This window comes from Drosophila mauritiana, chromosome 3L (assembly GCF_004382145.1).
Source record: "Drosophila mauritiana strain mau12 chromosome 3L, ASM438214v1, whole genome shotgun sequence".
Taxonomy (NCBI): Eukaryota; Metazoa; Arthropoda; class Insecta; order Diptera; family Drosophilidae; genus Drosophila; species Drosophila mauritiana.
Window position 1 is genome coordinate 17,216,330 of NC_046669.1, and position 25,817 is coordinate 17,242,146.

Below are 25,817 nucleotides of genomic sequence, written 5' to 3' on the forward strand. Positions count from 1 at the left end.
TGGGGGTGATAACGATAATGACGTTATCGTCACAGCGTCATCACTTCCAGCTAACCACACACTCACAGATTTAATTTCATGCCATTTTAACACTTAATTAAGATCTAACATGAACACGAAATAATAATAAACATCCAGCTATCTCGCCCTAACGTTTTCCGTTCGGTTCTGGCGCTTTGAGTCGGTACAGTCGTACCCCCGAAAGATGAAGATGCTCGGGACGCTCGACCTTTGTTAACATAACAATTAAACATGCGAGTGTGAAAAGTAAACATAAGCAGCCATAAACGCCAGCTAAAACATTTCAATTAAAATGCTTCGATTTCAGGTCTAATATGGAGGCTTGACTGTATTGGCGTTATGCTTTTCGTTTACTACATGTGGGGATTGCCCTTTACCGTTATACCTCCGATATCTGCTCTCCCACGCAAACTGCCGTTTTTCTCTCTCTAATCTAAACTCTCTCTCTCACTGAGAAAACAAATCGGATTTTTTTCAAATGAGATATGGAGATATTTATGTTTCAAAACATTAGCTAATAAATCAAATACCAAATAAAATCTAAGAATTAAAATATTTGCGTTATAGCGCAAGGTAAGTTTGTTTGCAAAAAATATATGAAATATGGAAAGACAGCTAAAAATGTTTCATTTGATACATGTTTATCCAGTTATTCAACACAACCTATGCTACTTTTATTAAGAGTCAATAGCTCTCTGAAGGTTTTATCAATATTTTTCAACGACACCAGTCAGATTCAATAAACAAAATCAAATATGTCAATGTAATTATGGAAAAGCTGTATTCTTAATAATATTTTTACATTGGAGTATAACTTTTCTTGCTGTGTGGTTTATTAGTTTAGTTCCTGGCTTGGAATCTCTCTCTCTCTCTCTCTAGCTTTGTTTATAAGTTTAAGGCTGTAAAGATCGAAAACTTGATTTTGGAATTACGAGCAGCTTGTTTAATTTATTAAACCCAGCTGTCCAAGCAGTCTGGAAAGGTAGTAGAATCCGAAAGAGGAGTATTTTGCCGTAGTGCCCCTCCAGTTATTCAATATGCCGCATTGAACTTTGACTACTAATTTAGCACACACAAAGCGCAAACTGCGTCGCGCTTATTAACAAATACACAAACTACTCACTAACACACACACACATGCCTTTTGGGAGAGCGGGCGAGCAATTAATGAATGTGCTCGATTACTATTTTCTATAATTTACATAATTTTACGTGCCATCATTCGAACACCAAGAAATGCAGTCGCCCACGTAAATGGAATTTCGGAGCAACAGGTGGTTGATTGGTTGGCTTGTCCAGTACACAGAAAAATTAGCTAAGATAATACTGATAATTCATTAAAAAAAAACTTTAAATAATATGTAAATTCATAACACAACTCTTGGTAAGATCTAAATTAAAACTCGCCGTTTTTTTCTGGACTTTAAAATCAAATTTAAGATTTATTTGAAACAAATAACTGTGTTATTACATTGAATATAATCTTATGGCTTATTCTCCTCGGTTCTGCGGTATTTGTTGCTGTTGTTGATGTACCTTTATTTTTCTAAATGTAATTATATATTACATACACAATTACTTAGTACGTATCGTATAATAATAATAGTATAATTTATAATTAGCATTTCTCTCTCACTTATCTAGTATTATTATAATTCTTCAAGATTTTCATTTTATTTACGTGTATATTTTAACACAAAGCAGCAGAGACAAATGTTATCGATCTATATATATATATATATTTTGCGCGTTTCCCACATAAATTACATTTTTAAATTACATTTATATATGTATTTTTCTTTTTCGTCGCTTTTTGTGTGTCGCTTGTAAAGTTTTTCTCGTCTCAATTAAGTTTATGTTATAACTAGAGTTTTACATCGATAATTAGAAAAAGGAAATTTTTTGTTGGGACTTTATTAGCAAAAACATCTTTGTTACTAATATTTATCATTATTACGAATAGTTATGTATGTATATATGTATAAGAAGTTCTGGTACTCGATTTAAATAAAACATTTTCTCTTTGCACTTTTGAAGCTTATTGGTTTTGTATTTTTTATCCCACTTGTATCATTTTTTAACAATTGTTAAGTAGATTTAGACTCAATGATTTGTGTGTGTATATGTTTTACAGATTTCGTATTATTTATAAACAGTACATATTATGCAGGGTTTACGATCGCCTTATACTAACTATTTCATTCTCCTTATTGTTGGTTGGTGGCCATAAAGCTTTCTTTGATTTGATTCTTAAATTTTTGTTTACGTTCGTAATAAAATGATTTGAAAAAACAACGGATTGAAGTTGATTTGGGTATTATGGTAGTAGACGAAGTTTCATGCTTAAGTGTTCGGAAAAAGTTTTGTTTTTTTTTTTGAAAATCCTATCTACTATTGGTTAAAGACTTGTAAAAAATTTCTTTAATTTTTGAGTTCGCTTTTGATTCTTGTTGATTTCGTAAAATTTGTCGGAGCAGAAAACTGGAACTGGATTCCAATTGTGATCTGCACTTGTGCCTGGACTATTAACTCTATATGCATAGACATATACTCTATATCGTTACATATGCGTTTGTCTGTATGGTTATATACTCGATTAGTTTGTGATACTGCGTTTATGAAGAAAGGTCTCGAATATACATATATCTATCGTTTTTCTATTCGAAATATTTTCGCGGGGGGCTCTGAAGACTTTGCAGCACTGAGGGGATCGGTTTCGTTATCGGCATCTTAAACTCTAGTAATTGCTTCCACGGCACATTGGGATTATAATATGGGTTGGGTGTAATTTTAATTAATGTGTAATTAGCTAACTATTATCTGGATCAAACAAACGAACGGAGACGGGTTGAATGGCATATCCGAATGGATAGTTATCAGGACTTCCAATGCTCAGAGGGGCTGGCTGTTCCAAATCCTCCATCCTCTTTCCAGCATTCATCATTTTCGTTTAGAGAATATAATTTTGGTCGTTGGTCTAAGACACTTTTTGGTTTCAATCCTTTTCGCTTTCTTCCCCATAGTTATTGTATTATATACAGAAATTAGAGCTTAATTGTGTAAATTGTATAGTGACTTATGTGCGTAGTTAAGTAAAATCTGAGACTCGCTGTAAAATATGTTTCGCTTTTTCAGGGTGCTAGGGATTTTTGAGGAAAGAGGGTGTAAAAAGACACTCAAGTACACTTAAGGGTTAACAATTTGTTAATTTTTTTTATATTTTTTTTTTTGTAGGAGCTAGCTACGAAAGCACGGACGATAACGAGATAACAATATTGAGGACTGTTAGAAAACTTTCAGTTTCAGCATGAATTTGCGGAAGTGAATTTATATCAATTTTGAACTTTGCAATCACTCTCGTCAGCATTTCCGAAATTAACTTAATTCACATTAAGCTTGTAAATCCTGAGCTTAAGTAATATGGCATTTAATCGAGAAATGGCAAGTGAATGCGTTTTAAAAAACTTAATTCACTTCCTCATCTGTGTTAAAAACGAAAATTCCATCAGTTGTGTTAACGACAAAAATGACTTGCTGCCTGCCTAAAAAAAGAAATTGCGCACTTCCTCGTCCAGGTCACTGGAGTCCACCAGGTCATCCATAACTCCGGACACCAGAAGTTCCACAACTTCCAAATCTTTTTTGTCCTTGTCGCTAACTGGGGCTGCCTCTTCAACTGTTACTACTGCTGCTGCGGCTCCGGCGGCCTCGACTGTGACCACCTGTTCATCCGCCAGCGCCTCTGATCCGAGCAGCGCCTGGTAGTCCTCCTCCAGCAGCACTCCGCTCTCAATGGCCGCAACAGCCTCCTCATAGTATCAGTTGAGGTCGCGTCGAAAACTATCCTCGATGTTGGGATCGGCGATCATGATGGGGTTCTGGTCGGACAGCATCTGCAAGCCGGCTACGTCCATCTGGCCCAGATCCAGGTCGAGGGAGTCGAAGATCTCCCTGGTATAATCCGCGTTGGAGGAGTAATCACTAAAGATAATCGAGGGTATATTCGCTGTGGTCGGCGTGTGACTTTGCGAGGAGCCCTGATGATGGTGTTGCTGGTGGTGATGTTGTTGCTGCTGCTGCTGGTGGTTCATCACCACATTGGAGTTGGAGCAGGCATTGTGACTCACTGGCGAGCTGCTTGAAAGCGGTGAATTCCCATGGTGCGGCGAATGCATCGGCGAATGATGCGGCGAATGGTGCAGAGATAATGATAATTGCTGCTGCTGATGGTGTTGCTGCTGATGATGCTGTTGTTGCTGCTGCTGATGGTGGTGGTGTTGCTGCTGTGGCGAGCTCTGCGCCGACATCGGAATCGGTATCGGCAGCGGTGAACTGGGGCAGCCCAAGGGTGAGGGCACAGGCGAAGTGGTTATTCCCAAAGGATCCTGCGCCGTGCCACCTCCACTACTACTATTGTTGTTCCCCGCTCCATTTAGATTTGTGCTGCCGTTGTGCGTGGATCCCACCACACCATTGCTCAACCCGTTGTTGTTCAGGTTGCTCACTCCTCGCCGCATGTGGTTGTTGTTCCCACTCGCCTCCGGGCTGCCACTCAGCTCGCTGAAGTCCAACATCTCCGGCTTATTATAGCCATTGGTCAGACCTCCCCCATTGCTGCCGCCCCCACCGCCGGGGCCACCACCTCCGCCGCCACTCAGGTCGTCAAAGTCAAGGGCCACGAAATTATTTGCGAAGCCCTGCTGTTCCGGCGAGGAATTGCTGTCGCCCAGCGAGAAAATCTCAAACTGATTGTGAAACGAGGTATTCAGACTGTTGTAGGAGTTATCAAACTGTTGCTGTTGTTGCTGCGCCTGTTGCTGCTGATGGGCCTGTTGCTGCTGTCGTATGGGACTGGCCGGTGCACTGGAGTGCAGATCCGTGGCCGATACGCTGCTCAGCAAGCCGGGCGAAGAGCGTGGACTAGGAGGATTCGGTGGCTGGCGGTAGTCGGTGGCATTGTGCGGTCCCAGCGTGGGAAGCGGGTTAAATGTGGTAACAGCTGCCTGCGTGGTGGCCAGATTGGTAAAGGACAGGTGCGGCGAGTTGCTGGGCTGTTGGTGCTGCTGCTGTTGCGTGTTTCCGGTGGGCGAGTGCTGTTGCTGCTGATAGGGCGACCCGGGACCTGCTCCGCCTCCTCCACCCGCCGGACTAAACGGACTGGGCGACTGATCCCGTTCGCGGCGGTGATTGTGCGGAGACATGACTGGCGACAGGGTTTGCTGCAACTGCTGTTGTTGCTGCGACTGCTGTTGCTGGGATTGCTGCTGCTGCTGCTGAGGTCCATAGTTCTGCAGGGCCGTGAGATCGGGCAGGGAGCCGGTGTTGGCAAAGTTGACCTGATCCTGCAGCGGCCGGAACACAGGATTCGTGAATTTGGCGTTGTTGTATGGCGTGTTCTGCTGTTGCTGCTGCTGCTGCTGGTGTTGCTGCTGGTGCTGTTGCAGCTGCTGCATTTGGAGCTGCTGATGCAGCTGATGCTGATGTTGCATATGTTGCTGCTGCTGTTGCAGTTGCTGCAACTGCAGCTGATGGGGTTGCAGTATCGGCGACTTCCTCCGTTGCGCCTGCGGACTCATGGTCCTGTTTATCCCATGGTGCGGCGAGTGAGATCTTGGCTGGCCGGGTTGCTGTTGTTGCTGATGTTGCTGCTGCTGATAGTTTCCGCCCATCGAGTTCACGTCGCTATTGAAGCCCGCCACCAGCGCGCTTTGGTGCAGCGCCGAATCGGAGCTGGACCGCCGCCACAAACTCTCCGCCGTAGGTGGACCAAGAAGGTGCGGATTTAGCTGGCCGTTGTCTAGGGTTTGTTGCGTGCTGCTGCTGCCGTAGGGCGAACGATCCTGCTTGCGCTCTGAGGGTCTTCGCATGGGACCCACACCCACGCTGCGTCCTCGGGACTCTCGATAAGCCGTCGGAGAACCACCGCCGCCTCCCAGGCCATCTGGCGAGGCTCCTCCGCCGCTGGCTCCACTGCCGGAACCACTGCCACCTCCGCCCGTCCCATTGCCTGCGCCTGGCGAGGATTGGCTTACCTCCTGTCCGCCGACCAGGCCGTCTAGGATCTTTTGATTCGCCGGCGGCTCATCCCTTTTCGTGGCATACACCTCCTTCATGATCCGCTCAAATTCCGCTGTGCCCTCCGCCTGCTTTTGCTTCTGCAGCGCGATCTTCTCGCTGAACTTGCGCGGATTGGCCATTGTGGAGATTGTGTCTCCGGTAGGAAGCTGTTTAGAAAAAGAAAATTATTAAAATAAAAACAATAATTTGGTAAAGGGATAATATTCTTTGGGGTTTTTACTATCGTTTTGCTTTTGCCTACAACATTTATATATTTATTATTTAATATGGAATGCATTTGTTAGATACTGAATGTTATCTAGTACACAAATATCTGGACGAATTTCTTGCTTGAAAAGCGTTTATGATTGACATAATATTACCGAATTTACTAATTAATAGATTTAATTACTGCTTTTCATCGAGGCTTTTTGGCAATCGACTATTATGAAGTTAGTTAGCTACTTTAACCAAAAATATTAATAAGCTATAATCTCGCTTTGTTTTGGAACCGTGAAAAGGTGTAGTATATGGCAATCTGTTGCCATAAACTAGCTCATCCATCTCAAGGCATTTCCGCTCCCCGAGCGCACACCTTTAGCCCCCTTTTTTTTATCTGCCGGCGAAGGGCATGGAAATGTTTTGACAGGGGGGCGGGATCCAACCCGCCAGTAAAACCCACCCAACCCCCGCCAGCCGACTTGTTTTATCAATTTGTCAGTCGAGCGAGCGGCTTGCTGATAAGCCAGATACAGATACAAAACATTCGCCCGCTTGTTGTCCGATTCCCAGTCGGAATTCGCATTCGCATTCGCATTCCCCCATTCCCATTCGCTTTCGGGTTCGGATTCTCATTCCGATGGCGATGCCGATTCGGGTTCAGATTCGGATTCGGATTCAGGTCCACGCCATGCGTAGTAATGTTTGCCCGGTTGTCCCGGTCTCGGGCCCTCTCTCTTCACTCGATTTTCAATGGCATTGCATAACGAGTGTCATATGTACGAGCATGTGTATATATGCGATATATATCTGCCGAGCGTTCAAAAAGGGCGGGAAAATGCGACGAGCAGGGCGCGCAAACAACAAGTTTTTATAGTTCTTTGAAAGCGACTGTTTGGGTTTGGGTAAAGTCTTTGGGCTCCACGAACGGAATGGGGGCATTTATCAGGGGGGGAGGGGCCGACTTTCGTCGCCACCTGCAGCTGCATTATGCAAATGTCGCGAATTGCGTAGCAAACGAAATAATCTTTCTCTTTCTTTTTGCTTTTTGTGTTTTTTCTTTCTTTTTTTTTCAATAATTTATTCCGGTTCCGCGGCAGTGCAAAGTTGAAGATCGCAAGAGCGTTGTTGTTTTGTTTTTTATATGCGCTCACAACTGAAGGGCATTTTTAAAAACAACTTTTGGCCACGTTTTCCCAAAAATTCGATCCGATACATGATGCTCAGATTATGCTCCACATATTTGTAGCTTCGTTTAGAGTTTAGACTAAACTGAAACCATAAACCAGTTTCGCAGCTTTTGTCATCTTTTCGATGAGTTTCGATCAATTATGATGATGATACTACTCGTGCGAACTGGTGACCAATAACCGCTCAAAAAACAATCTCAGCGAGCTAAATACAAAAGATACTCTTTATCATTCGCAGACACAAAATGTATCTACAGATATTTCATTGAAAAGTATTTGTTGCCGAGCAGATAGTTAATATACTTAGTTAAGAAACAGCCAAATAATGATATAGCTTACATGGTAATAATGATTGGGCTTAATGGAATGGCAACATAATTATTAAGTAAGGATTACAGAGACACGCACATTTTAACTTTATCAAATTGAACATATTGCTCATAAATGCGGGAAATATTTTGAATGTCACTGGCATTACTCACTACCACGTTTATTGCTTTAAAAGCTGGGAAATTCAATGCTTTCCCAAGACATTCCCCACTGCTAAGGCATTCTAACAATCTTATACGTATGTAACTAACTTATTGAACTCCACCCCTTCTTCAAAGCCTCATTAGTTTCCACCATTAGCTAATTTAACCTTATCGATTTCTTATTCAGGCTGAGAGAAGAATGGCTCAATTAAATCGATTAAGGTAATTCCTTTTCTTCGCTGTATCCACTGCATAACTTTTTACCGCAGATTTCTCTTTAATTCTAATTTATCATTTTGATTTGTTTGCTCGGGGGGTTCTTGGAACTAACGTTTGAGTTAAAATATTTTGCATAAAAGTTACTCAAGTGTTCGTTTGGTTGTTTTGTCGACGTGTTAATTCCAGCTAAATGCTTACTCATTTTATATATCGTAACTTTATATTTATTTCATGTGCGAAAACTTCGCTTGGTGATATACTCAGAAAGTTTAGTCTTTTACTTTACTGAAGACAAATCGTTAAATTATTTGCGAAATAAACATATTGAGTAATCACCTTATTTCTTCAAAACTTGTGACTTGTAAGGCGTTTAGAACGTCGGAAAAATTCAGAATCAGCTATTCAAGTTGTTTGTATCCTTGTACGGGTAAAAATGCCTCCATAGTTTGCTTATCAATATCCAAATGAGATACCCCATTCTCATTCAAATGAGTTCCACTTCGTGACCATCTCTATATCTCTATATATATCTCTGTAGAACCCTATGCGATGACTAATCCAAGCTGATTTCGGAAGTGTAAAGCCCATTAAGGCTAAAACGCGATGCAGGAGCAAAGAGATTTGAATGCGGCTCACACTTTTGGCCGAGCCGGCAATTGCGGCCATAAAAAGGCCGAGCACGCCTCAAACTAAACAAAGGTAGATATTACTTTACTTTTTGGGAGGGACTGGACTTTTTTTTTTAGGGGTAGGCAATCAAAGGGAGGGGTGCTGTTGGGCAAAGCGGAAATATTCCCACGAATCGATAATGACATTTAATAATTATTTAATATATTGCGGCCGATAAAAATGGTGGTCATTTGCCACAGGAAAAAACAGCTGTATATTTAATCGATAAGAACAGACAAACAAATACTATACTTTGTAAAGACCCATTTATTCATGTTGAATACAAATGAATTATAATTGTGTTAATTTACGAACATAAATCTTTAGAAATAATGGTACTTTCAACGGAAATGAAATATATCTTTGGCTTGTTAAACACAATTAAGGTCTCAAAATAAAATGCTATAATTTAATGTAATTATTATTATATTGGTCAGCATATTTCTAAACAAAAAGTAAGTTCTTTTTTCTTTCCGTGCAAATTTTTGAGTGCAAATGGCCCATTTTTCCGGGCGCTCTCTCTAGTTGTTCCTTCATCTCCCCACTTATCCTTCCATATCACTCTCCCATTCTCTTTCTCCCCGTGTCGAGATACTCCTGGGAAACCCTTATCAGCAGTTTTTTTTATAGCCACTCGCGTTCCTTGGAATTTTTGAATAATTTCGATGTTTGTTTATTTATCGCGCGGCGCAACCGCAACAGTTGAAAGAAAAACTGAGAGGGAGGGGGAAAACCATTTGCAGAAACGTGTGCGAAGCGAAGAGGCGGCAAAAACAAAACGAACTGCAAAGAGGGGGCGGGCGAGGGCGTAACTTACATTCTCTCTCGTTCGCCGCTAACTCCGATTGGATCTCTTGCTCTCTCTGTCGCTCTTGTGCTATGCAAATTGGATTCTTGCTTGATTAAAATCTCATATAGAAGAATTAAGTTTTTGGCGCTTTTTATTTGTTGTTATTGTTATGGCCTTTTGCGTTATTTTTTTTGTGTTTTTTTGCGTCGCTTAATAAAACCAGATTTGATTTTGAGTTGTTTGCGAGCCGAGAGTTGTTAAATCCAAAAATCGGTTTGCTGGGGGATTATTTTAACAACTGATTGTTTTTTTGTGTGTTATTTCTCCTCGCTCTTACACACACACAGCCGCACGCGCACGCACACTTCGAGAGGTTTATTGTTTTAACGCAAAACTGCGACGTTGTTTTTTTTTATTTTGCGCTCTCAGCTGGTTGGCACTTTTTGCGCTATTTTTTTTGGTTACCGCATGAAAAGTGAAAAACTTTCGTTGCGCCTTTGACCTCTTTTCACACAGACACACGCACACACACACTGCTAGGCGGACGAATGTGCCTCTAATTGGGTGTCCAATTGGGATTACAGCACGCAGCAAAAGCGGCGGCGTCGGCCGATTCTATATTGCATTTCCTTGATTTCTATATATTCTTTGCCCCGATTTTTTGGCTTTTGTTTTTCGCACACCAATGGAAAAGCTCACCAACACACGAACACACGCGGGCACACACACTGGCACGCGGGACTGTGGATTTTTGCGGGCAACGGGACTTCTACCGTTGTGCACACTCACTCCGCAGCAATCTCGTATTCTTATTTTCGTTTATTTCGCGTTTTTTATGCCCCTATTTTGCTCTGCTGCACTCTCTCACTCGCACAGAGAACAACTTATTATTGCTGCTGCTGCTGCCTCGCTTCTTCTTCTTCGCTCATCTTCGTCGCTGTGATGGCTCTTCACTTTTTCGCTTTGTTCTATGGTTTTTCCGCTTTTCCGCGCACGCCGTTTTAATCGCGTGTTTGTCGTGCACTCGTTCAGCAATTGCGCGTCGCCTTTTTCAACGTTTTTTCCACGTTTGTTTTGTTATTTTTCCACTTTTTCTCATATTTTCCTCTGCTTCTTCGATATCAGGAGGTGTATTGGTATGAACCTATCGGGGCCATCGTTCTCCGATACTAGGCAGCTATCGGCTATCGAGTTTAAAATTGGCCAGCCATGCAGTGTGACCAGAATTCGTCTCAGACAAAATATATTGCTACCCAACGAACAGGTGATGTGTGGGAATTTCCACCACATATTTACAGCCAGGGTTGTCACTTCTACTATATATAAGTGCACGTATATGATATTCCAGACATATTTTGAAGCGCATCATATTGAATAAAAAATACAGCTAAGTGCGTATCGACGTTATCAAAATTTACTTTTTACTGATCAAATATAATGTTGGTAAAAACATTATAATGTGTAACATAAATTAATTATCAATTAGAAACAGCCCAATGTATGTTTATGTTACGTATATATATTTCTTAATATAACGTTTGTATTTTTTAACGGGAATCGTTATAAACAGAAAAATATGTTTGAAAATAACATATCTTGGGTTTCGATGTTTTCGATCAATCGTCGAGCAATCGGTGCGAGTCCTCACTTTTAGTTGCTTCACGGGGGTGGTGTCTTGGCATTTAGTCCAATACATGGTATGGTGTCTCCGCTAATTTAGATTCGCAACGGAATTTTAAAAATAAATATTGATTTGATATAACTATAAACTAATTGTATAATTTACATTTATTATATATGCTGTCATCTATGAAAATAATTAACATACACACCCCTTGCCCTAAGCAGGAACATTAAAAATGCATAAACAAATTTTATTATTATTTTGCTGTCTCAAACTATCCGTTTTGTTAAATTTGACAAAGCATATTTGTGTGGTTGCATTAGTTATTCTGCAAGCGTAATTAATGTATATTAAATTCAAAAGTTCTTAATCTATCATATTAAATGAACACGGTGGGTGGAGCAATCATATAAAATGAAATGCAATTTAATATGCCCATTAGAAGCTAAAATAAATCAACAAAAATGATTTGGATTTCGTTTTTGGGCGCTTAAATTGCATCAACCAACACATTCAAATGGGCTTCGTTTGCGTGTGTGCGTGCGGGTGTCTGTTGTGTGTGTGTAAACGTCTGTTTCCCTTTCCGTTAACATTTTGTGTCTGGTTTCCGGCATTTTGTGTGCGCCATTTAAAATTGTTTTCCACGATACGAATCTGCCCAACGCTCTCTCTTTCTGTTTCGTTCCTGCGAATGGCGAAAATTTTGCTTCTCGCAGACACTTGAAGCAGGAATTGGTAGCAAATTGGCGGCCTCGGGGTTACGAAGGCATTTAAGGGCCGACAAGGAAATGGAGAAATAAAAAAGAGGGCCAAGAATAAGGCCAAGAAGTCTGAAGAAGTAGGAGGTACTAGGTAAATTGTGTGCAAGCGATAGAAATCTCTCAGAATATTTCCTGTTTTTTTCTTCTTTCATTCCTATTCAAAATATTTGCCCCTTTATTTGCCTGTTCCTTAAACTTCTCTGTTACCATTCGTTTCGTGCATTTATTCCAAATTCTTTCATAAATATTTGCGCCCTTTGTGCGCTTAATTCATTCATCAAACTGTCAAATGAATGTCAAAACTAATAGAGTAACCACTAGCCCACTTCCTCCCCATAAAAAAACAGCCACGAAAAGGTGCTCAATTATTGAAATGAATTAGTGGGCGCCAGTGGGTGGGCTTAAGCCGATTTCTCCTTTTCCTCCGCTAGGGCTTTTTGTCCAAACATTTTCCTACAGCACGTTTTATGACATAAAGAGTGGGTAAGCTCCTTCAATGAGCTTGGACACTTAATTGGAGTTAATTTCGATTTAGGGATGCTCAGAAAGCAGTATTATTGGATTCGAGGAAATAATGTATTGGTAGTCATATTTTATTTAATTAAAGTGTATACGATATTGATATAAAATGAAATATAATATGAGGAAAGTATTATAACTTAACACACACGTTTAATTTTTTTAGAAATATTAGGTAGTTTAAATTAAATTTTTAGGAAGCTAGCTAAGCATAAATACATTGTAAATATACTGCAACTTTCATAGGCAATTTTCTGTACCATTTTCTCCAAACAAATGCGATACTCACTAGCAATTTATTCAATCCTGTAATTACGTAAGGCTCCAATTACGCGATTCCAATTTGTTAATGGATATTTCGACTAAACAAGCGGTATTACCCATTATGGGCCCTGCTCTTCACCATTATCAGTTTTATTTTCGCTTTTCGAACAATCGCTATCTCAAGGACTGTTGGTGTATAATTAGACAAAGAACTCTGCGCATTTAACGCATATTAATTTTCAACTACTCCAAGCTCTTCGTTTCGCTCTTGTGAACTTTGAACCCAGCGGCATAGTCGAAATTATCATGGTTTCGCTGGCTTGTTATCATCTGATATCATTTCATCGCCCCCGCACCGACGTACTTGACTCTATATGGCAATATTCGCGCATTGATTTCTCAGATTTCAATCAATGTGTTTTTGTCTTTGGTTCTGTCTTTCGAATTCTGTGTGGTTCAGTCGAGTGATTTCATTTTTCGGCAGCGGTAACCATTAAAATCAACGACCAATTGGCCCAGCATTAAACGGTACATCTATATATATACAGATATATACTATATTCTGAGCGGAACGTGTAATAAAAAGATAGCCAGCTGTGAAATTAAATGTTATTTCCAAGATAGCCGGCAAACAAATACTAATAGACGAAATTGGAAACGGGGTATCTGCAACTGACAAGGCAGTCAAATACAATTGCTTCCGTCGAATGGCAATTTAATTGCTAAAAATATTTAGCATTCAATTTAAATGAACAAGCATTTATTGGTCTTATTTACCTGTGTTATTTATTCAAGTGCTTTAAATATTCCAAAGTTGAGTGTGTGTTGATTCTGGCGTTTTTGTGTGCTTATTGGTGAGCTTTTCGGGTTTTTCACTGAATTAGGATTGTCAACAACTTTACGTGGCGTTGTCATGCGGTTGCTTAGAAAGCAAATCTAAATACAGATAAGTTGCTTACATTTATCAGGTATTTTTTAAGTAATTTAGTTTATTTTGAATTCGCACACATATGGTTTAATGCTGTGCTTAGTTACTTGGAATTTATTTATTTAACCGCGGATATTTTCGAACAAAAATTATGACTAAGAGAGGTAATTAATTAGGTTATTAATTCTTAATTATTAGCTCGACGTTTAAAAAAAATGAATATATCTTATATGTTATCAACTATGTGTACCAACACAGATATTACTTTTTACTCTTATATATGGTCTGTTAATTTACTAGCTAGGACAATTAATGTTAATTTACTTAGGACACACAAATTAGGTTCTCTGCCATTTTGGTCCTTTCTGAGCATTGTGCACCTATTGAAGCTCATTATCTTTTGTTGTTTGCCGAAGCTCCTGTTTTCCCCCAGAAAATGTTTTTTTTTTCACCCTCCCTGTTTGCTTTTCCGAGGCCACAAAGACAAAATGGCAGTTGCAGTTAGACAATCGAGAGTGGCTTTAAACAGAGGAAGTGGACGAGTGCAACGGAGAGGTTTTCCTCCCGGAATGTTTTCCTTGTTTTGTCTGTGCATTTACGCTCATTTTCCCAGCCACACATCCCATTGACAGTGGCTGCTTTTCATTCAGTTTTTCACCCACTCATTAAATGGCGCGTTAAGCGAGAAGATGGCAAAAGTGAATGGTGGTAATGCTTTTTAAGCTGCTTAATTGTTGCCAAATACTTGCAGAATTCACTGCACTTAAAGAAAACTATAGTACCAGTAACTTGTTCAAATAAATACAAAATGGGGGTAACTAGAAACTTGTGCAGCTCATAAATCTCTGGCCGCCGCCATTCAAATCGCCCAATTGATGGCGCCCAACAATGGCTGTCGATGCGAAGCCGCCTTCGCTGTCTGCGGAAAAAGGATTTTCCCCATTTTCCATTGTGCTTGTCTGTCTGCTTGGAGGAGGAAATGGAGCAGGGTACATTCGCTCTCTGGAGCGGCAATGACACCTATGGCACCCAATCTATGCTGGTTGTCAGTCTCGTCCTAGAGAAAGTGGGTTCAGATGTACCAGATTAGAGTCACATAACCAATTTTCTGATTAACTCTTACTAACTCTCTGAGAGCCATAAGTTATTACCCTGTTTTAATTTTTGGTTTGTCATGTTGTTTCTCAAATCAAATACGTCAAATAAAACTAATGAGTGTAATCGTAATCAGGCAATGTTGCAAGTATACTATGAATATTCGCCCATCCGCTTGTCTTTCATATAAATTGACGGAATAAAGGCCATTCATGGAAATTGTGTGCCCACTCGATGCCTTTGTTTTGTAGTTTATGCGCCAGACAATTGCATTGCACCCCAGTCGGGATCGTGCTCCTTCGCACAATGGTCTTGCCAAGGAGCCCCTTCATTGTATTAATAACTTGATGCCGCCTGAATTGAAAGCAAATTTTCTAATCCTTCGTTGCAGCCCAGGATGGCTGGAATCAGTGGAAGTTGCCAGCCGCGTCTGCAGCTATATATATTCTTGTGCCTGCTGGCGTCGGTGTTTGCTTCATTACCGGAGGAACTGAGAGGAGTTGCAGGACCTGAATCGAGAATGGATGTTCTAGGACTCTCGCCGGGACAAAGAGTCCTGGCTGCAGTGCCTGCGTCAGGTGAGCTTCGTTAGTCATCAGTGCTGCAAGTCTGATTGTCTCTGCAAGACGTTGAGTGTATCATTTAAGGAATTTCAATTCAATTTGAACATAGCATTAAATATTTAGTACTGAAAGGAACACCATATATACTAAACTTAATATTATTACTATTGCACAAGTTGATGCTATTTTGTGAAAAGATTTAAATGTTTATACAATGTGATATTTTCAATCTTGCCAGCACTGTCCTCCGTTTGAGACTCTATATCTTTCTTGGTTTTCCAATTAGCGTTGTTTATCACGCATACGCACTGTGGTCTGCGCTGGAGTGCCAGGTGGAGTGGGAATTCTAGGGCGGGGAGTACGCGAAGTGGGAATGTCAACGCATTCTTAATTGGTATTTCGCTTTCCACCTTCACTTAGTTGCGCCTGTTCGCAATCTGCGCTTTTCCCATTCGGATTCCTATTCCGCTGAGAACCCGAAAATAACTCAAGTGTCACTGCCTCTAAGCTCACCACGACTCTTCAAGAAGCTGAGAACTAAGCGACGGGGAGCAAAAATGGGGCAACAAGGGGCTGAGGGGGCGTTTTGGGGACAGCAAGACAGTCAAGAGCAGCTGCAGCGAAACGTAGGCACTCAACCGAGCATGAATGCCACTGAAATGTGGACGCTGGCTAAGTAGCAAATGGAATATTTATGAAATACGTTCCTCAGCGAAGCAATACTCAAATCAAAGTATACCTTAGCTTTTATTCAATTCTAAAAAGTTATATAAAGTCGCTTAGCGAAATACTTTCTTTTTACATTTAATAAAATTTAAGAAAAGTTTTTGGGTAAGCAAAAATAAACTAAAGGATCATTTTTATAAGCAGTTTACCAATAAATAATATTTCTCTAAGCATCGTAGACGGAGGGGAGCGTCAGCTTCTGTTAATTTACTGCTGCAAATCACTTTGAACACTTAATCTCTCAGCTAATATTTATATACTTTTTTGCCACTTGTAGCTAGTCAACACTGTAGTTTTATCACTTGCTGAGCGTTTTGTGTGACACTATTATCCCTCTTCTTTTTTCCCACTTTCTCGTCATTCTTCTCCTTTCTCCTTGTTTTTTCCGCTGCTGGCAGTCGACAATCGCTATATCCGCTTGTTGCCTGTTCCAGTTCCCTGAGGTTCTCCCATAGCCCCCATTACTGGTCCGCATCCTCAATTCCTTGCCGCCCCCAGCAAATAGTTACCGCCTGAAGCGTTTCCGTTGCAGCAAGAGTTGCAAGCGGAATTTGATGTCGCTGGTGTCATTTGTCACGCGTTGTCGCTGCCGTCGTTTGTTTGTTTACCGATGCGTTGCTTCTGGTTGCCACTGCTGTTGTTGCTCCTCTTGTTGTCAACACAGATGAACACAGGTGCACTTAAAGAAATGCTGCCCAGTTTGCATGCCAATTTAATAAATATAGGTACAAAAATTACTGCTTTAGGTAGGAAGAAGCATTTTAACTTATGTTTTCCTAAATTAAGACTAACATTTCATAGCATGGTCAAACTGCGATTTAAAACAAGAAATAGAAGGTAGCACTTGTATGTTATTTGATAGAATCATAAAGATAAACTGTTTATTATGCTGAAATGTGAAGAGTATTATAATAATAATATAATTTTTTTAATAATTTAAGGATAGTTTCTTCATTTTATAAGAATTTATAAGAAGCTTTCCGATACGACGTGACGTTGCTCTATCTTTTTAGAGCTTGATCATGCAGATGCCTTTTTGAGGAACCCAAAGTGGATATTTAGTTTCAATAAGAAAAGATTTTCAAGTGGCGATAAATTCTTTGAGTTTTATGACTGTGTACTTTTTTGGTTTATCACCGCCTGAACGCGGGCGCGCGTGTGTGTGAGTTTGGCAAAGTTTATTCTTGGCATCATTAAGCGCCGACATCAACACTTAACACATATTGTTCCACTGGCCGTGCTCCTCCTTGACACCGCCTGCTCGACCTCTTCCTTTTTCAGCTGCCACTCCACACAATTGAGGATAAGTAGTGCCAAATGCCGGGGCAGCCATTAAAATGCAAATTTCTAGTGGTCACGTGATGATGCTGCAATTCAACTTGGCCCACATAAACAGCCAGCGAACACAAACAGGCCGCGAACAGCCAAGAACGACCGACTGACACTAACTCAACAGCAGAGGCACTGCATCATCGGCGACTTTCGCTTTTAAAAGTGGAAAAAGGGAAAAGAAAAACGTTGTCCTTACTTTGTTTTGGCCTTTCCTCTTTCGTTTTCCCATTTCGCCGCTTTCCATTTGCCCATCTGACATTTTGGGTCAGTTGTCGCATTTGTTTTCCGCTTGCTGTTGTGTTTTTCATCCGCTTTTCGGCCAACTTTCAACTTTAAAATGTGTGATTTATTGCCGAGATGCCGCGGCGAACTTTTTTCGGTGCGTTTAACATGGCGTATGATTAACGTCAACGCGGCGTATGCGTAACGCGCAATTCTGGGGAAATAGCAGCAGCACTTAGCGACAGCTCAAAGCAGTGGAAAAAACGAAACGAAACGAAACGAAAAGTTCTTGGCCAAAGCGATTCGGAACTGCAGTTCAAAATTAGTTTCGAGTGACAAGCGCGTAATTCGTACACAAGTTAATTAAATAAGTTTGCAATCGCAATGCGAACCGAGGTGGAAAACGACTTCTAATGAAATCCTCAGGAATGAAAAAGAAACGATAAGTTTATGAGAAAAATCTCTTCAAAAATAGTGAATTGCTTTTAAGAAAATATATTAATTGCACAGAACCTTTTGAAAAACTAGGGAAACTAAGATTATTATTGGAAAAGAAAAACAAGTTTTCCCCTTTTTTTCCGCTGTTAAAAGCCCAAGTATTTGTAGCAACCCATTGAAACGGAAATTTGAAAGTCATTTAAAGCTCAATGGCATTTGCTCAATAAAAAGAACCCCTTTCAGACACTTTCGTCAATCATCGGCATTTTCCTTCATTTTCCCAGGTGATTGCTAAACAATTTGATTCTGTTCGTTTGGCTTGATGATTGGGCAGAAGAATTGTTCTCGTAAATGTTCAATTGATTGCCAGCTGCCATCGACATAATGGCATTCGAGCCCAAAAATTGTCTAATGACTGCACTCCGAGGCGCTTATCAAAGATTCATGTGCACATTTGCCAATCACCTGCAGAGCGGATCGCACTTCCCCCGCCCGCTTTTCCCATTTCCTTTGCCATTTTCCTGTTTTCTGTGGCGATTGCACTTAACTGACAGTAAGTAGCTAGTTGAACTCAAACAAAATGCTTAGCGCACAATCTGAGAACAAAACAGCACTCGAGGAGGCTTCAGATACTCGAGTACTTTGGGGTTTTCGGGTGGAGGCTTGGTGCTTTCGAGTGTTTTAAAATTAAATTTCTTGCTTAGTCAGACACTTGAAGAATTGGATGGAGTTAAACTGCGAAAAATTACGTAATAATCTCTAAAATTAAGATTTTTATTGAGTATTTTAAGTATGAGTATTGAGTATTTAATTTAAGTATTTTAACTAAACTTTAACTTTAACAACAGATTAGTATTTAAAATTTATAAATTCATATTTGTTATGTTATTTCAACACACTATTTGATATTATTACTACACCCATTGTTATATTTTTAAGACCTTTTTCTAAATTTAGAACTTCTTTTACATTTTTTAATATAGATTTATATTTTTTAATAAAAGCTTGCTGTTTTTTTCTTGTGATTGCAGGACGCACGAGTTTTTTGCTGTACCAATTAGCTTTGGCCATAAATTCAGCCGCCGGCTTGGAAGCGCCGACGATGCAGGAAGTGGAGGTGGTCGATGTGGTGGAGACCCAGGAGCAGTTCCTGCCGGCGAGCCCGGATCCCAACTGGCTGGCCGCCATGGCGAATGAGTTTCAGGTGAGCCGCGCCTCTTAGCCTTGGTCCCGAAATCGGAAAGCCAGATAACTCCTGCCAACATAAATCACGCTGTTGTTGCTGCTTAACTTTTTGGATGGTGTTTTTTTTTTAACTTGGCTCCGGATATCTGTCAGAGCCTGTCTGCATTTGGGTTGAGGGTGTCTTTTCTGGTGGAGTTGTGTAGGATTCGGAGGAGCTTCTTCAGGCACGTGACCGCATGGTGGTCACGCTCCACCGCCGCCGGATTTCATTTACAGCCAGCAGGCACGGCACGTCGCTGCCAAGGATTGAAAACAATCAGGGAGCAGCTAAGGATTTATCAGTCCCGTCAACTGCCATCGAAACGAAGGGCAATAACCGATTAAGCTCCGAGCCAAGTGCATCATTCGGTTTGGGATCACACCCACTCCAAACAATTGCTGCGGATTAGACATCTTCACGGGCATTGAAGTTTCAATTTTGTAAACGATTTTAATGGTTAATAAGGTGGTATAAAATGTGAGATATCAAAAATATGGATTTTCGAACTGATTAAAATCCTCTTTATTATGTGATATCATCCTCTATATACCATTCTATATACATGATGTGGTCAAAAAGTTAGCTTTGCATTTAATTGAGATCCTCTGGAACAACTTTTCGCACTCAATTTTAAGGAGGATATCTGTCGGACTCCCAAGAAGCAGTTTGATAGAAAATTCATATTTTCCCGTAATAATCACATCATCAACTTGTCAGAAATTGCCTCAAAGCAAAAACCAATTTTGCTGACCGAGATTGCAGCTACATAAGTCTGAAATAGCCTGTATTAAAGCATGCATCGAAAGTTTCCCATTAGCACTTGCATAAAATGATGGTATCTCTTGCATAGCCAGCATTGGTCTATTTTCGAGCATATATTTTTCAAGGGTTTTGGCCAAAAAATTTAAATATCTGCTATGCAGCCCCCTCTGGGAACTTGGACTTCGGAGTCGATTTTGGTCACCCCAACTCCGATCCTTTTTTGGTATTGCATTTTCCGTTGTTGCCGCTGGTGTGGCTTCTGTTTTGGCTGGTTTGCTCGCTTTGAGACATCTGCTTTCAATTTCGCAGATTGTCTCGCACAAATAAATGCAAATTTTATGCAAAACAAGCGACACTGATAGTGGTAGATGTATGGTTTGGAGCCAAAGAGCAGGGAAGTTGGTTTCGTTTTTAGTTCGTACTGATAAGCGTTTGGCTGCTTGAAATTACGGTATATCAAATTGGTAAGACACCACCATATGGTCATTGCATAAGCTTCATTTGTAGTCTCTCTGAATTTGTTATAATATATGGTTTATTTTTCAAATTGGACAATTTCTACATTACATTACCTAACAAGGGTACGTTAAATTTCTAAAAATGTATATATGAGTGAAGATTTTTCTTGGTTCATAAAGATACATTTTTGAATTTATTGTTTGATTAACAATTGTTCCATAGAATTGTTTTGTTGATTCTATCCATACTGCATTAGCTTGAATATCATTAATACATATTGTTTGCAGACTTAAAATATATAAATGAAATAAATTTAAATGAATTTCTTATGAATTTATTTAGACATCTTTCCAAGATTTCAAAGTCCTTTGGATTTCTGTGGCAATTTGTTGAGTTAAAGTAACACGATTTCCTCATGAAGTTTCAGCCCGTGTAAAAATATTTTTTCTGTTTCAAATTCCATTCACAGTCTTGAGCTTTAGACTCATAGGTATAAAAGGCTTTATTATTTCTGACCAAGTTGGGACTAGCTTGGATACTTTGGAGAAGCCAAAACCACTGTTCATTAGGCTGTTGGAGGAAGCCCATCCAATTCGACTGCAACCACCGTGCCAAGTTTGCTTCTGAGGCCGAGAAAAGTAAAAAACAACGAGAGAATGTCCACTCGGGATTACTTTGCTTAATTCAAGTGCAAATGAAAATTGTTTGTTCTGTAAATTCAATCTCTTGGTGTCTTGTTGACGTTGTCATTACGCCGATGTCTGGCTCAGCCGTTTGTCGGAGGCCCTGGGCCCTCGCTTGGCACCTCGCCAGCACCCTCGACCTCGGCAACAGCCAGCTCCCACACCTAGCCCCACCATTTCCAGTGAGTTCATCAAAGCGTAATCTGCACAAAATGGCTTCACTTCCTCAGCCGGAGCGTCCTGGGGAAAAAACAAGACGGAAATGGCCGGGAACTTTAAGGCTAACTATGCTGGGGACTCTCTAAGCATCCGAGGCAGCCTCAAAAAACCCCTCCTCGCTCACCTAATGGAGTCATAATTCTTCAGCTCGTTAGCAATACATGCAACGTAAATATGCTTGCGCCGAAAAGTATGCCAGGCATTTCTTTTCGTCCTTTCCACGTTTTTAAGGACCATACCCTGCAGGCATTCTAATCGGTTGTGCCGGGGCTGGCCGATGGCCTTGTAACAGCCAGAGGAGCTCAGTATGGGAGATTAATTGATTTTAAAGGGGTGTTTGGAGAAGGAAGGGGAGTTTGAATTTTGCGGATTTTTAAAAAAGAAAATAACATAATTTTGTTGGTATAATTTTGACCATATATAGAGATTGTGTACATATTTCCTTTGAATACTTTATTTTGAACTTTTATATATATTATTAATTTATTATTTAATAAATGGTTTATTGCCTGCAAATATCATCCTTTTACTTAGTCACAAACGACTGCCCGAAGCCGAATTTTTCGTGTATGAAATTTGTTGAATTTAATTAATATTTCTATTTTGATGCCATTAATCAATTGAAATAAAAATGCCTGGCCAAAAAACACATATACAATTACCGCTAGAGGGTATCCTTTAGCTTTAAATTCTCAAAAGCTACCTCCATCAATTTGTTTGCCATATTCCCTTAGGCGACTTCCCTTTCGCATCTGTGTTTGCAGCGGTGTGTGTGTAGGTTGTGTGCCTTCCATGGTGTGTGTGTTGTCCGTCGGTGTTAAACCTTTTCGCCTTTCGGGAAGCCGTGGGCGGTGGGCGTGGCTCAACAGAGAAGCCGCCTTGGCAGTGGCCGCTGGCCTGACAAGTTGCTTAATTGAAAAGTGTTTTGTTTGGCATGCCTAAGGCAAGGCCTTACACTTGTACACTAAGAAAAATTGAAGACTCCCATAACTTATTTTTACATTTCTATTGAGAATTTGATAAGATAATTATGACTGTACTAAGTTCGCAGTCTCTTAGTTACAGAAATCACTTTGGTTCTGGTAACACAAATTTTTACCTTATGAGTGTATATTGCCTTATATTTTTTTACTAAAAGTGTAAACTATATTTTGACCTAGATAAGCATGATATGCGTATATTTTCTTTTATTTTGTGTTTTACCAAAAAGAAAGCGAATTTTGCAAGTGCTTTTTAGCTTTTAGGACCTTTGCCCCAACTGCTGATTTGGCAACTTTTACGTTCAATAATTTGCTGCTTATTTATGCGCTTGCTTTAAACCCGGCCGAAAAAGCAACAAAGGACTTCCGCTTCTTTTTTCCCCCCAAAGATCCTTCAAGGATTCTGTGATTACGCATGGTGTGGAGAAAAACTGCCGCATATTTATCACTTTTCCTACTTTTTATTGCTTCCTCTTTCGCATGTCGCCGCCCTCCCTCGCTGTCATAAATAATTATGTTATTTTAGATTCTGTATCTTTTTTTTTTGGCCTTCTCGCGTTGAGTCGAGATAAATTGTGGCAATAATTATCGCACATTTTTCACAGCGACATTTTTCAACGACTCTCAGCATGAATTCGGCGACAGTTTTTCGTAATTATGTCGACATGGTGACTTAATGACGCTGCCACGCCCACTCGCATGATAACTCGGCACTTATGTTTATGGCTTTTATGTATTTTTAATTAACTTTGATGCTGATTTGGCAGATGCTTACGAGGCCTTGCAGCCAGTCAAATTAACTTAATCAAAAGCAACACTCAACTTTGTCTGGAGGATCCCTCAAGGACCTACCGTTTTCAGTCTGTGTTTTGGGCCAGCTCGCTCCTTTGTGTCTCAAGTGTTTGTCTGTCTAATTGGTAAATTTAATTAGCCGGCCACCGGTCACCTGTTTGTGCTAAGTTCTCCTCGCTGCAGTGTGAAATTCCACTTTATGCTCAAATTTAATAAGCACGCTGCCAGATTTCGACCAGCTGCATAACATTTACAGACCCACGATCCTGGGGCAAACTCTGCCGTTCGTCCTTGCCTCGCAAAACGGAACTTTAGTTTACTTTTTGCTTTAACTCTGACGTTAACGGAAATGCAACACTCTCTTGGCCGACGTGCCACGCCCCCGTTTGGCGCCCCAGCCAGTCAACTGAGGCCATTCCAGGTGGCTTGATAGTAAAGTTTATATTGAAAACAGTTTGAAATTCTAAACTCTTTATTTAATTTCCAAAAAATCTAATAATATTTATCTTTGTAAAAGGTTTAATATATATATGCATTTATCTTATGATTGCGATTAAGATTTGCGTTGTTTTAGAGGACATATCCTATCCTATCCAATTTTCCTCCAGAAACCTATATAAATATAAACCTATAAATTTGATTGATTTTAAAAAAATAATTTGAGGCGGTAAACTTTGTCATCGCCCCTCGTTGCCCATAAAATATATAACATGGCTAAACTGCTTTGGAGCTGTTTACTGCAGTTTTCAATTAAGTTGCCAATGTCCCTCTGCCGGCAATTCCCCTGTTCCTCAAGCTGAAACTCATCCAGGTTGCTGCTTCCCTTTTTAATTAGTTGACAAACTTGCACATTTTTATCGCCGCCCGTTCGTTGTACCTGTGCTAACTCGTCCCGGTTTGCACATCTCCTTCCTTTTGGACGTCACTCTCTTATTAATTTCATTTTGCACTTGTAATTGCCAGTATATATCGCATCGCATCGCTCATACGCAGCGTTGCACCGGAAATTAATTTCCGTGCGCTTTGGCAAAGAAGGGAAAGAAGAAGAAATCGGACTGTCGGGTTGATTGCTTAAGAGCAGCGGGGAAATAAGCAGGAGATAGATAAAATATACTTAGAACAATTTGAATTGGTGTTGAATTGGTCTTAAATCCGACAACATAAGCTATTTTAGATCTAGCTTATTTTTGTTTCTAAAATGTTATACTTATCAAATAAATCCTCTGGCTAATTTGTTTTCTAATTAGGGTTCTCAATAATAATCTTAATATTACAATCGAATTTTCATTATATTTTCGCATAATTTTTGTACGTTTTTCAGTGTACTTGTTGATGTTCTGATCATCTGGTATACAATCCAGTTTCGATTCCCTACTTGCACTAGTAACCGGAAATCTGTAATAATAATCTTGTCGCTTTGATTTCAGAGTGTGCCTGTGTACGAGACCTTTCCGGCGGACTTGCAGAACTGGCTGATGGATGGCTATGGGATCAGTGCCACGGATTTCTACCACAGCTGGAGCAGAGCAGGATTTGGCAGCAGGAGCAGCTCCCGCACCCAGCTGATCTGTACGGCAGATGGCCAGTGCTATGAGGTCAACAAAATCGTCACTGCCTGCTGTCCATTCTGAGCATCCAATAAAGGCATTGAAAACAATCGAGAGGAAATCATAAATTTGTGGCACACACACAGCACAGAGAGTCATCGATTGACAGGCAGTTCCGGCATTGTCCGCAATGAGACCATTAAATACCGACGCTCCTGTGGCCGACCACGTGGTCAATGGTCGATAGTCGTTGGCCGGTGCATCTGGCCAACAGATTGGGGGAATGTACAGGGAATGGGGTCCGTAATCGAAAACGGAAGCTGCCAACTGCAATGGTCCCTCTGTCCGTTAAGCATTTTTTGCGGCACGAGTAGTTCAGTTAACTAACCGAGATTTTCCGTCATGCGAGCTGGTTTATTTTTTAAAGTTTTTTTTCAGATTTTACAATAGCACCCATGAAAGGAAAATATCTTTATCAGCAAGAGAAGTAAGTCCATATATAAAATTTTAAATGTAATTTGTAGAGATGGGTTTTTCAAAAATTTAAAAGTATTTCTAGATAAATTAGCATTTTTATTTAAATAACTAGATTTTATTAATATTTCATTTGGCACAGCTTCATAACCTAAATATATTAAAAAAATGTAAAATAATAACTAGGTTTATAAATTTAATGGGTTTGTTGATATATGTTTCAGAGCTACACCCTTCAAACATATGAAACATAATAAAATTTTGTTTGATAGCCATTTTGCACATCTTAGCAAATAGAAATTGATTCAGAATTAATGCTTTTTAGCTTCTACGCTCTTCTAAAATTGTTGCCATTTTTTTTCCTTAAATAGGACTCATATACAAAACTATAACCATATTAGGGTAAGTCAAGGGTATTACCACGTCGACTCTATTTGTATGTATTCCGCTCCCTTAGAGCTTCGAGCTCTTTATGCGTGTCTGCAATCAGCGACAACGAATGTTTCCATGTACGAAACGCGTGCCAAAAACAAAAGGAAGGGAAAAATGCAACAGCAAAAGCCGGA

At 40.2% G+C, this 25,817-nt stretch overlaps 2 protein-coding genes across 2 annotated transcripts; one reads left to right on the forward strand and one right to left on the reverse strand.

Annotated features, from left to right (window-relative positions):
- Positions 1–1,438: 1,438 nt before the first annotated feature.
- LOC117139687 (DNA N6-methyl adenine demethylase) lies at positions 1,439–10,818 on the reverse strand. Its single transcript, XM_033302173.1, has 2 exons — positions 9,666–10,818; positions 1,439–6,245 (listed from the first exon to the last, which is right to left on the reverse strand). The coding sequence occupies exon 2, from the start codon at positions 6,216–6,218 to the stop codon at positions 3,840–3,842; it is 2,379 nt and encodes a 792-aa protein (XP_033158064.1). The 5' UTR covers positions 6,219–6,245; positions 9,666–10,818; the 3' UTR covers positions 1,439–3,839.
- A 2,427-nt stretch (positions 10,819–13,245) lies between these two features.
- Positions 13,246–24,877, forward strand: LOC117141047. The gene is made up of 4 exons (XM_033304328.1): positions 13,246–13,334; positions 15,221–15,407; positions 19,142–19,314; positions 24,658–24,877. The coding sequence occupies exons 2-4, from the start codon at positions 15,227–15,229 to the stop codon at positions 24,859–24,861; spliced, it is 558 nt and encodes a 185-aa protein (XP_033160219.1). The 5' UTR covers positions 13,246–13,334; positions 15,221–15,226; the 3' UTR covers positions 24,862–24,877.
- The last annotated feature ends 940 nt before the right edge of the window (positions 24,878–25,817 follow it).